This window comes from Helicoverpa zea, chromosome 2 (genome assembly GCF_022581195.2).
Source record: "Helicoverpa zea isolate HzStark_Cry1AcR chromosome 2, ilHelZeax1.1, whole genome shotgun sequence".
NCBI classification, from domain to species: Eukaryota; Metazoa; Arthropoda; class Insecta; order Lepidoptera; family Noctuidae; genus Helicoverpa; species Helicoverpa zea.
Genome location: NC_061453.1, coordinates 12803419 through 12813801, shown reverse-complemented (window position 1 = coordinate 12813801; position 10383 = coordinate 12803419). Strand labels below are relative to the sequence as shown.

At 36.7% G+C, this 10383-nt stretch overlaps 1 protein-coding gene across 1 annotated transcript; it reads right to left on the bottom strand.

The window, feature by feature from the left end:
• Nucleotides 1-8663: 8663 nt before the first annotated feature.
• Nucleotides 8664-10165, bottom strand: LOC124642079. The gene has a single exon (XM_047180383.1). The coding sequence runs from the start codon at nucleotides 10031-10033 to the stop codon at nucleotides 8792-8794; it is 1242 nt and encodes a 413-aa protein (XP_047036339.1). The 5' UTR covers nucleotides 10034-10165; the 3' UTR covers nucleotides 8664-8791.
• Between the last annotated feature and the right edge of the window lie 218 nt (nucleotides 10166-10383).

The following is a 10383-nucleotide window of genomic DNA, read 5'->3' as shown; positions in this document are numbered from 1 at the left end:
ATCTACAAGACTGAATATATGTATGCCGGTTTTATGAAGCTGCATATTGAAATAACTAAGTAAAATGTCTTGAAATTCGGCTAAAATTGAAAACTTAAATTGGTTGAGATTTTACACTACACTTTTAATAATTTTTTTCTCCCGCTCAAGCTTCTTTCTTTCTTTCAATCGTATCTCAAGGGAATTACTTACCACATAGGGAAAACCAGTAGCCTATTGTCACTCTTACTTATAAACTGCCAGTTTTCATCAAAATATATCCCATGGTTATAGCTTAAAAGAATAAAAACCAAACCCACATACAATTTTACAAACTTTCGCATCTTAATATAAATAGAATTTTCCCTCAGTTCCAGCACAAAACGAGCAACCGTATCTTCTTTCGAGGTTTCCTAGCAGGCCCATAACTAATGTTTAATTGCCACCGGCGCATCCGAGCCCCAAGGAACTGCATTAAAATTACTTATTAATAACTTGAGTACTAGGGACGGTATGAGTACACGGGAAAGGAGGACTTTATGTAAAAGAAGATTGTAATAATAGGTATGCAAGTAATCATTAACAATGGGTTATTTAAGGGGGTTTTATCATGGGAAAATAAAGTGGGAAGAGAATATGTAGAATCAAAAATTATCTGTGTTTTCCTTTTCAGGGAATCTATTATCGATTTCATATCGCGAGCACTAAAATGGGTTTCAGAAAGACTAAGGGGATTTGGACACACGACAATCAGCAACGGCTAATCTTAAAATCTATGAACCTACAACTACATGATTACAAAATTAAAGACCTTTCTGTGCGTGTTGAACTACTGGTACGATTTAAAAAATGTTTTAATGTTGGATAGCTTATTTATTGAGAAAGGCCATAGCCTGCTTTTACCGTCACAACTAGCAGAAGCTAGTCACTTCATTGTCGCTATGCTAGTTAGACTACTAGCCTGATTGCCTTAAAATGCGTCTGATTTAAAAAGGAACAAAAACAAACATTGAAAAATAACAATTAAACAACGCACCATTTATCTACAACACTCCTAAATCTAAACAATATGAAAAATTACCTTTATTTATTGCTAAAAACTTGGGGTGATAGATCAAAACTTTTTAAATTACACTCGAAGGACCAATGAAGGCAAAAATGGGCCACAAAATGCTAATAAGGTAAACATAATGTCTGTAACGAACGCTTGGGTGATTCGTCTTGTGGGGTCGGCAGAACATTCGTCTTGGATATCCCACGTTTAATCATATGAGGCAATTTTGACGCTGGGAGGGGCGTGACGTCACATAGTTCATTTGGGGATCCTACGGTGAAATATTATGGGGTGTTTGAGTGGTATATTTGATGTTAATTTGATTTAGAAAAGAATGATCGAGTTCGTTCTAAGACAAGGTGTGGAATAATTGATGAGACATATACGATTGCAAATCATTTTTTTTTTATAAGTGGTGAATGGTAAGTCAGTAAAATAAATGCTATTTTCCCTTGAAAAACACAAACAAGTATGGCTAACCTGCTTTCTAGAAATGTTACATCTTCTATGTCACTGATAGACATGTCAACTGCACCAAAAAACGGTTATTTCACACACACACGGTACTATTTGAACCTTTTTCACACACCTATTCATATATTGAAAGAAACATAAGGAAAGTCATAACCTTTTTCGTTCCATTAGTGCCATATCTACATTTGATTCAATTTCAACGAACAGGAATCGTATGGAGAATCTATTCAATGTCTAACATGCAAAACGAAGAATGTCTTCAGTAGGAATGAACTAGGATTTTATTCACAAAAACTGAAATGATTTTTGTTCAGTTTTCAGTGAATTCCAGCTCATCGGTGGTCAATTTTACCTTGTTTGAGAGTAGTTTCATTCCAAAATCTGATCAAAAAGGACGAAGAAGGGAAAGTCAATCCATTCAGGCTTTCATTTCGTGTAGGAGGCAATGTGGTTTTGAAAGTTCACTGTGTTTACAAAGCTGCATTTACAAAATTGTTGAAACCGGTAATTTTACATTCATTCTCTTTTCGTGGGAACTATTCTGCGCACCTGGATAAAAAATGTAGATGTCTGAGGAAATGTTCTCAGCACTTTAATGAGATAAATCCTTATAACAGACGGACCGACAACGAAGTTTTAGTTACAGAGTTACCATTTACCCTTTCGGTACGAAACCCCAAAAACTGCCCATGGCGAAAGTATCAAAATAACTGCAAAAAAAATACAAACCCGCTAACTTTAGCGTACACAAACAAAAAGTTCAAAAAACCGCAACTCGATTTGAAATGTTACCAATAACAGCGATTTATAGGTATTTGTTTTGATACACAAACCATCTATTCTAAAACCTTTAACCCGCTGTGTACGCAACAGTACACGGGATACACAAAAAAGTTCACACCTGCCAGTGTTTGTTTTTGGGATCAAATTGTGTATTCATTCTGACAGGGTTTGTTTTCAGTTGTACTTTACAGCCAATCACTATGGGTGCGAGCAAATAGAATAAGTACCGAGTATGTTAGAAAAAATATTACAAACCGTACTCTTTAGTCATAGAAGTCTGAAACTAATCCTATCTCAGAAGGATGGTGAATGTCACATGTATTTTAGTCTAACGAACAGTACGATTATTTTTTAATGGAGGGCTGATGGGTAAAAATCTCTTTACTATAGTCTATGTAAGTCGTATGTTTTGGGGTGGCCCAAGCAACAGGATGGAGGAATTGCGATAGCCATTTGTTTTGTGTAAAATACTGGTATGTATTCAGCTGCATCCGACTGGAAGCGGATCCCAAAATATTTGGGGAAAAGGCTAGCCAAATCGATGTATTTAGCTTCGTAGGTACAGCATAATTGGCCCAAAAACTTCAGTCCTTCAGTTAGTCCTTCCAACACTCTTGTTAAGCTAATTCCCCACCATTATCTCCGATCACATGCAAGCCACAAGGAGCAGATTAAGGAGCAATTCTCTAAGTTGTATTAGCTAAGCGGAGCCATAGCTTCGATGTTCATGCAGAGGGAGCAATTAGAGCAATCGCGCTAAGTCAACTGGCGACGTTTGTGTTGCTCTTAATATAAATGCACATGTGGAGTTGTTACGTGTGGTCATGGCAATCGGGATTAGAAAAGGTCACATGATAAAGATTATGGGATTTTTGGAAACACTCTTGATCAATGTTATTCGAAATAAATACCTAATGCAAATGACAACAAATACACAAGCATGCAAGAGAAGTTAAATGATTATAGGCTAGCTGGTATTTTCTATTTTCCATACGTACAATTTTAAAAGTTACATAATTAGTTAAAAGGTAACCGTCAATCCCTTCAAAATAATTCGTAATCGTTTTAACGCGCACACTATTAAGCAAATTATCAACTCACAACAAGCATTTAATCTGAGAGAGGACCATAGAGTACGAAAACTGGAAAAAAGTAATAATTAGTTGATAACTACTTCAGACTAAATCTGACAAACATTTTCTCTTAGAACTCTTACTTGCCTAAATGTGTGTACTATTTCTCAATTTCTTTGCTATGACACGTAATAGCGCATTAGGCTTATTCAAATGAACTCTATTAGGAAATAGCATTGCGTCTGCAGCCTGAAGAGCATTCGATAAAGTTCATATTATTGCTGTGCCATAACTTCTAACGTTTGGCCGCATTGGCTTATATTCGTCGTAATGCAAACCATCATGTACTGGTACCAATTTTTTCTTTAGAGAAATTGTTGGTTTAGACATTATGCGATACTTTTGTTTCTTATCAACCTTTTTTGATTACCCTAAAATACTAATACCTACGTCCATTGCTAAATGTTTAGCCAGGTGGTGCTATGTGGTTTACAAACCCAAGAACTATACTAACTTTTTTACACGTGGACTGGATATTTGATAGGAAAAGGAGACCCTTTCAGTACGTTAGTAAAATTTAAACATAACTAACAATTCGACGAAAGAAAAGTAATACTTCTCCTCAAATTGGGGTCACAACATTTGAAGTTATTTCCTCCTACAAGGTATCATATACTAGAAACTGTGCCAATCAAAACTAGTAATATTTTAAAGAGGTTATTGTGTTTCAAAGTGAAATGCATTTTTAATATTAGGCAAAAATTATCACATTAAATTGGGCAGCATCCCCAAAAACGACCCCCTTTCACCTGTTTCTTATATTATGGCGGCGATGAAGAGATGAACAAACTTCAGAACATCACAGCTGTCTATTATAATTAAATTATTTTTTTGTTATTTTGTACCTTAAACGACCCTAAACTACTGAACCAATTTGAAAAAAATATTTCACTGTTCGGACGTTACACTATCCCCACGGGCTATATTTAGTACGGGAAGAAGATCCCCTGACTCACAAATAGAGCCGTAAGAAACAGCTTGTACGGTACCCAATAAAACCATAACTTAGTAAAGACTATCTACTAAAATTTAATAGCAAAAATAGCCAGCAAAAATAACGAGAGATCCGTTTGCAACCACAAAACCGTCCCCAAGTAGACTTTTGCTTTCTCGGAATGACGCTGTCCGTTCCTGAGGGAAATATGCACGATAATTTACTTTTATCATCTCGCTGCACCTCCCTTAAGTGTTGAGCAGAATTCCAACCGGTATTACTGCACTTGCACGATCTAAGTAACGTCATCATTGGTGGATTTTTCTAAATATCTAGCGCAAAAGATTTCGTTAAAGCTAATGTCCTCTGCTTCACTAATATCTCATCAATTGTCTGTGCCTCTCGAAAATTCTGAGAGGACAAGGTATCTACATGTGGTCGAACCACTAGCCATGGTTTCCCGAAAATAACATTATTTCTGTCTCTCAGCTTTTCAAAGTCAAAGTCAAATCATTCTATTTCATATAGGCCTTTACAAGCACTTATGAACGTCAAAAATATAAGTGAGTTTGATTCTAGTTGCTCATTTCAAAAGTAGCTCATTCTTATTAGCGCACCCGATTTACAACAGTTCTACACTATTCTCTTCTTTAACCTCCAACGATGTATGTATCTATAGAGACTGAAGGAATCTATCAACATTAATTTCTATGACCACACGTAATACCGGCCACACAAGGCTTATTCAAATTAGTTGCACATATAACAGTGTTCAATTAATGAATTATAGCCTTACTTTGTATTGCCATCACTGTTTGCGGTTTGTGAGCTCTGGAATACTAGCACATACCTGTGGTTTCACCGACATTGTACTGTTGTACTGTACTGTTACATACTTTTTATCGTCCCAATGCTGGGCACAGACCTCCTCTCACAAGGAGAAGGATTCACCGACATTCTGAATGAAATATTTTGGACCTATGTAGAAATAAATGGTCTACAGGAACCTGTCTATGTCTGTACTGAATTTCTTCTACACTGTCTCAGCCATTTTAATGTGAAAGCATAAAAAACAAATACACATCGCATACGCATTTCTAAGCATCAGTTTCAATTAATACAAAGGAATTCCAGTTTTTGTGGTATGTCTGCCTAAGGCCTTCGGCTATGTCAAAAAAAATCAAAAAATCAAATCATTTATTCATTTATCGAAGTTCACATTAAACAACATTATTTCTTAAAATCTAAACATATGTGCTAACATTATAATTGCTTGAACTAGGTTAAACCTGTGTCTCAAGCGAAAAGAGACCTTATTTGCTAATTTGACAACATAAATTGACAATCTAATATACAAAAAATTAAATAGCTAAACATCGATTAAAATACATACTTTGCTTATACCTAATACTTATTTATTATTGTTTGCGTTTGCAGTTTCATTTACACACTTTAAGTAGGTCTTCCGTGTTATCATAAGACAGGCTTTGCAGATAATTACGAACACTTTTTCTGCATTTAAAGTAGTTAAGGCTATAAATGCTTAGTTCACTATTTAGTTTATTGTACAGAAATGAGCCTAAAAATCTAAAGAATCTATTCGTATACACATATTTTGAGGTGGAGTTTGAACTGCAAACTATATCCTTACGTCTTTTGTTTATAATGTTAGGATTGTAGGAAAGCTGAGAGTGTTGTGTTAGTATTGCGTGCATGATAAATAATTGCCTGACAGTTAAAACATTGCAAGATTTATATAGCTGATCTGTGGGAAAGAGGAAAGGACGAAAGTAAGCTACTTTTAAAAGTGCTCTCTGGGCTCGTTCGAGAGGAAGCATTGTAGTTTTTGGTGCTCCTCCCCAAGAGGTAATACAATACGTAAGGATGGATTGACAAAGGGCCAGATAAATTTGCGTAACTAGCTTATTGTCTGCGATTGTGCGTAGTTTTTTAAAAACAAACATTAATTTCCGTACTCTAGACACCAAGCTCTCGATGTGTTGTTTGAAGGAAAGAGTATCGTCAATTATAACACCCAGATATTTAATATTATTTGTTTTAAGGACTATAGGACAATGACATGAGTTGATTAACGGATCACTACATTGATGTGCATATAGATGCGTGTTAGTATTTTTATTTTGACTTCTGCGCATAGAAAAGTGCATAAATTTAGTTTTATCAACATTTAGGGTTAGTAGATTGTTTTTAAGCCAGTTAGTGACAATATCAAAACCTTTTTGTGCGCTTTTGTAGAGTTCCTCAGTAGTTTTCGCAGTAAATAAAAGCGCTGTGTCGTCGGCATAAGATATTATTTTTCCGTTTTCTATATCCAGATTACATAGGTCATTTATGTAAATAAGGAATAGGGTAGGGGCCAAAATGCTGCCTTGCGGAACACCGAAAGCATGGTTTTTTAGGTTATCACTTATGGTCGTATCGATTCGAACGCATTGACAACGATTATTTAAGTAATCTGCTATTAGTTTTAGCTGTGTGCCTCGAATTCCTACCGCCTCTAGTTTGTATAAAAGCAGGGGAATTGATACAGTATCAAAAGCTTTTGCTAGGTCAATGAAGATTGCTAAGCTTTGGTACCCCTTGCCAAGTTCTTCTGTGACGTAGTCGGTCAGGGTATGTACCGCATTTGCTGTGGATAATTTAGATCTAAAGCCGAATTGCATAGGTGATAGTAAACCGTGTTTTTCCAAGTAGTTGACTAGTCTAGTGTTAATAATTTTTTCTAGTACTTTGGATATCGAAGGAAGTATTGATATTGGTCTATAATTACTTATTTGATCTTTGTTTCCTGATTTGAAAATAGGGATTATTACTGCTTTTTTTAGAAATTCAGGAAATACACCATCTGAGAGGCATAGACGAAATATATACGTTAAGGGGGGCACCAGAATATGTTTGAACCTTTTTAATATTTTATTGCTTATATTATCCCAGCCAACTGCAGTATCATCTTTCAGTCCTGAAATAATTCGCGTGATTTCGTGTGTATCAGGGTCAAGCATTCCAAAAGATTTATCACTCGTGGTTAAGTGTTGAATGCGCGATGCTTGTATGACCGTTGAATGTGGGATCTGCTCAGCAAGGATTTTCCCCACGTTTACAAAATAGTTATTTACATTGTTAGCTGACAAAAGCGGTGAAGTATCATGAAACAGTAAACTTGAGATTGATTCACGCTGTTTTGATAAATAAGTGACGTTTTTTATGTGTTGCCATAATGATTTGGTATTGTTACCTGCTTTCTGCAATTCATTTTTATCGTAGTTAGTTTTTAGTCGTTTTAAGAGGTTGTTGCAAAAATTTCGATACCTCTTATATGTTATTTGGAGTATTAAATTATCAGGTGATCGCTTTGTTCTTTGATGAAGTTTGTCCCTGTGTCTAATACAACGGATGAGTCCAGGTGTGATCCAAGGTTTGATATTCTGCAGTTTTTTATTGTTTGTCATAATAGTCGTATTGTGTAATATAGCTTGCTGGACATTTTTTATTAAGTACGATAAAGATGAATTTGCGTCATCAGCATTATAAATTGGACTAAAATCAATGCTGCGTAAATCATTTTCAAGATTGTTTATGTTTAATTTAGTTTTTGTCTGTGTTCGATTTAGCTTAGGGGGCATTAAATCTAGTGTTAGTAGGACAGCATGATGATCGGTAATCGTTGAATTAGTAACAAGTGTTATGTAATGTAAACTAGATTTAATCATCATATGATCTAAGCAAGAGCCACTCTGATGTGTGGGCAGAGTATGAGCAGGTAGGAACCCTAGGTATGAGCAAAGGTTAAGGTAGTTTTGTGTTCCGATATCACAGTTGTTAGAGCCTATGTTGATATTTAGATCACCGGTTAGTATAATGTTTTTGAATGGAATTAATGCTTCACAAGTCTGGTTTAAAGAATAAAGGAAGGGATCCAGGTTTTTAAAGGAAGGGGATCTATATATAGCTAAAATTGCTGTAGTACTTCCTATTTTTATAACTAAGCAGTTACAGTCTTCAAGGTCTGGTTCTTCGACAGTGATCTGTAGCGATTCCTTGGCGTAAACTACGACGCCGTCGTTTTGGTTATAACTTTTTTTACTATAGAAAGAGTGATATCCGGGAATAAAAGGGAGATTTCCATTTCTGTTTGATAACCAGCATTCGGTTAGCACTATTATATCACAAGTCAGGTTAAGGGTATGCAGGAAGGTATTGAAACTGTCTATATTCTTATATATACTACGAATATTTTGGGTTAGTACTGTTAGTGAGCTTTGAAAGTCAGAGAGATATTGTTTGCAGTCCTCAACATTGCATGCTTTGGTCATAGTTGAAAAACTATTATCTATTTCCATAATTAAACTATCCATATTATAATAATACTTAAACTAGTTAAGTTCTAAAGTGGTTAAATATTATGTGACGCTCTCAGGCGCCTTCATAGTCGATTGAGTTGTATCTAAACTGTGTGTATCTAAATTCGGCAGCTTTTCTAGCCGGGCAATCGATATCTCCGGTTTTATGATTACCTGGTTTTTTGAAGCGTAGGCACGTAGCGCATCTTGGAGAATCATTTTTCTTAGTGCACTCCTTGATTGAATGTCCCTCTTCACCACAGTGTCCGCAAACCGGGGCAGTATTTTTGCATGTCTTAGCCGCGTGACCGTACTGCTGACAGATGTAACATCTAGTTATCAATGTGAAGTCTCTTACCTGGCAGGATGTCCAGTTTATAAAGACTCGATCTTGGGTGATGAGGGCTTTTCGTATGACCGCTGATACTTCTAAGATCAAGTTATGATTATCTGTATCTCTTCTGCCAGATTTGTGGCTTAGCTTTATTGAGGACAAAAATGTTTCTCTGGACATGGATGGGACTTTATCGACTACGTTTTGTTCAAAGATGCAGTTGTATACTTCACTTTCTGCCATTGATGAGGGAACTCCTATTATTATTATGCGGGGCTTCCGCTTTTGTGGTTCGTTGACGGTGAGGCCTGAGTTTGCATGCTGGACAGTGTGCTTTAGTTTTTCGAGGTCATCCTTGGTCTCAGTGCTGATAATCACGCCGCCATTTCGGACTTTACGGACTCCTCGGACTTTCAGCTTCATTTCTTCAGGGCACACGATTTTCTGGACCAGGTTTCTAGTTTCATCGCTCGTCTTTGAGTTATCGCTCGGATAAATCGCCAATGCGCTATGTTTAATTGGACGAACGAAGCTGTTGGACCCTTTCTTCACCATATCCGCAAAGGAAGTGCTTTCAGAAATTGGTTTTGTACAGGACTCTTTTATTGCATTCTTGATTTCTGCAGCTAGTGTATCTGTCAGGGCTTGTTTTTCGTTCAGGGCTTGGAGAGAGTGATGCGTTTGTACGGCCTTTTGTTTTAGGGACTGGTACTGAAGGACTAGATGAGCTACATTATTTCCCACTTTTCGGCAGAGGTTACTCACTCTTAATTTTTGTTCTGAGTTAAGCTTGCCTTCGGAAGTAATAATGCAGACCTCGTTTAGGCTTTGTTCGATGTACCCCATCCAGTTGTGCAATTCAGGCGTTGAGATGATCTCCACTTTCTCTATTGGCTCTCGGGCGGGGGATTGGGCTGGTGTTGGTGTCGGTGGTGGAGAGCGGCGCGTTAGCCCGCTTCGGTTGAAGGGGCTGCTATCCATTATGATTTTGTGTAAAGTCACTTCTTGTCCATTCTTTGAAGTTCACTCAATTTAAACACTCAAACATTAGATGTACTAGAATATGTAGGAGGTATGTACATTTATAAGTACGCTTAGTCACTAAAGTAGGCCACGATTAAAAATTGTCAATTTATGTAAAAATATTTACGCTAACGAGCACGACTGTATGCGTCTACGACAAATACCCACTTCTCGTGTAAGCTTCCCAGCAATGCCTAGTAGGAACTAGTAGTAGGCGATTAAATCGGTCCACCTAATTCCTAGCGAAGTGGTCCTCACTTTGCGTTTAGTGGCGAGCCTGATAATCCTTCACCACTAGCATTACATTT

Bases quoted from the DNA above. Each gene is read 5' to 3' on its own strand.
- LOC124642079 (XM_047180383.1), bottom strand. From the start codon at position 10,033: ATGGATAGCAGCCCCTTCAACCGAAGCGGGCTAACGCGCCGCTCTCCA.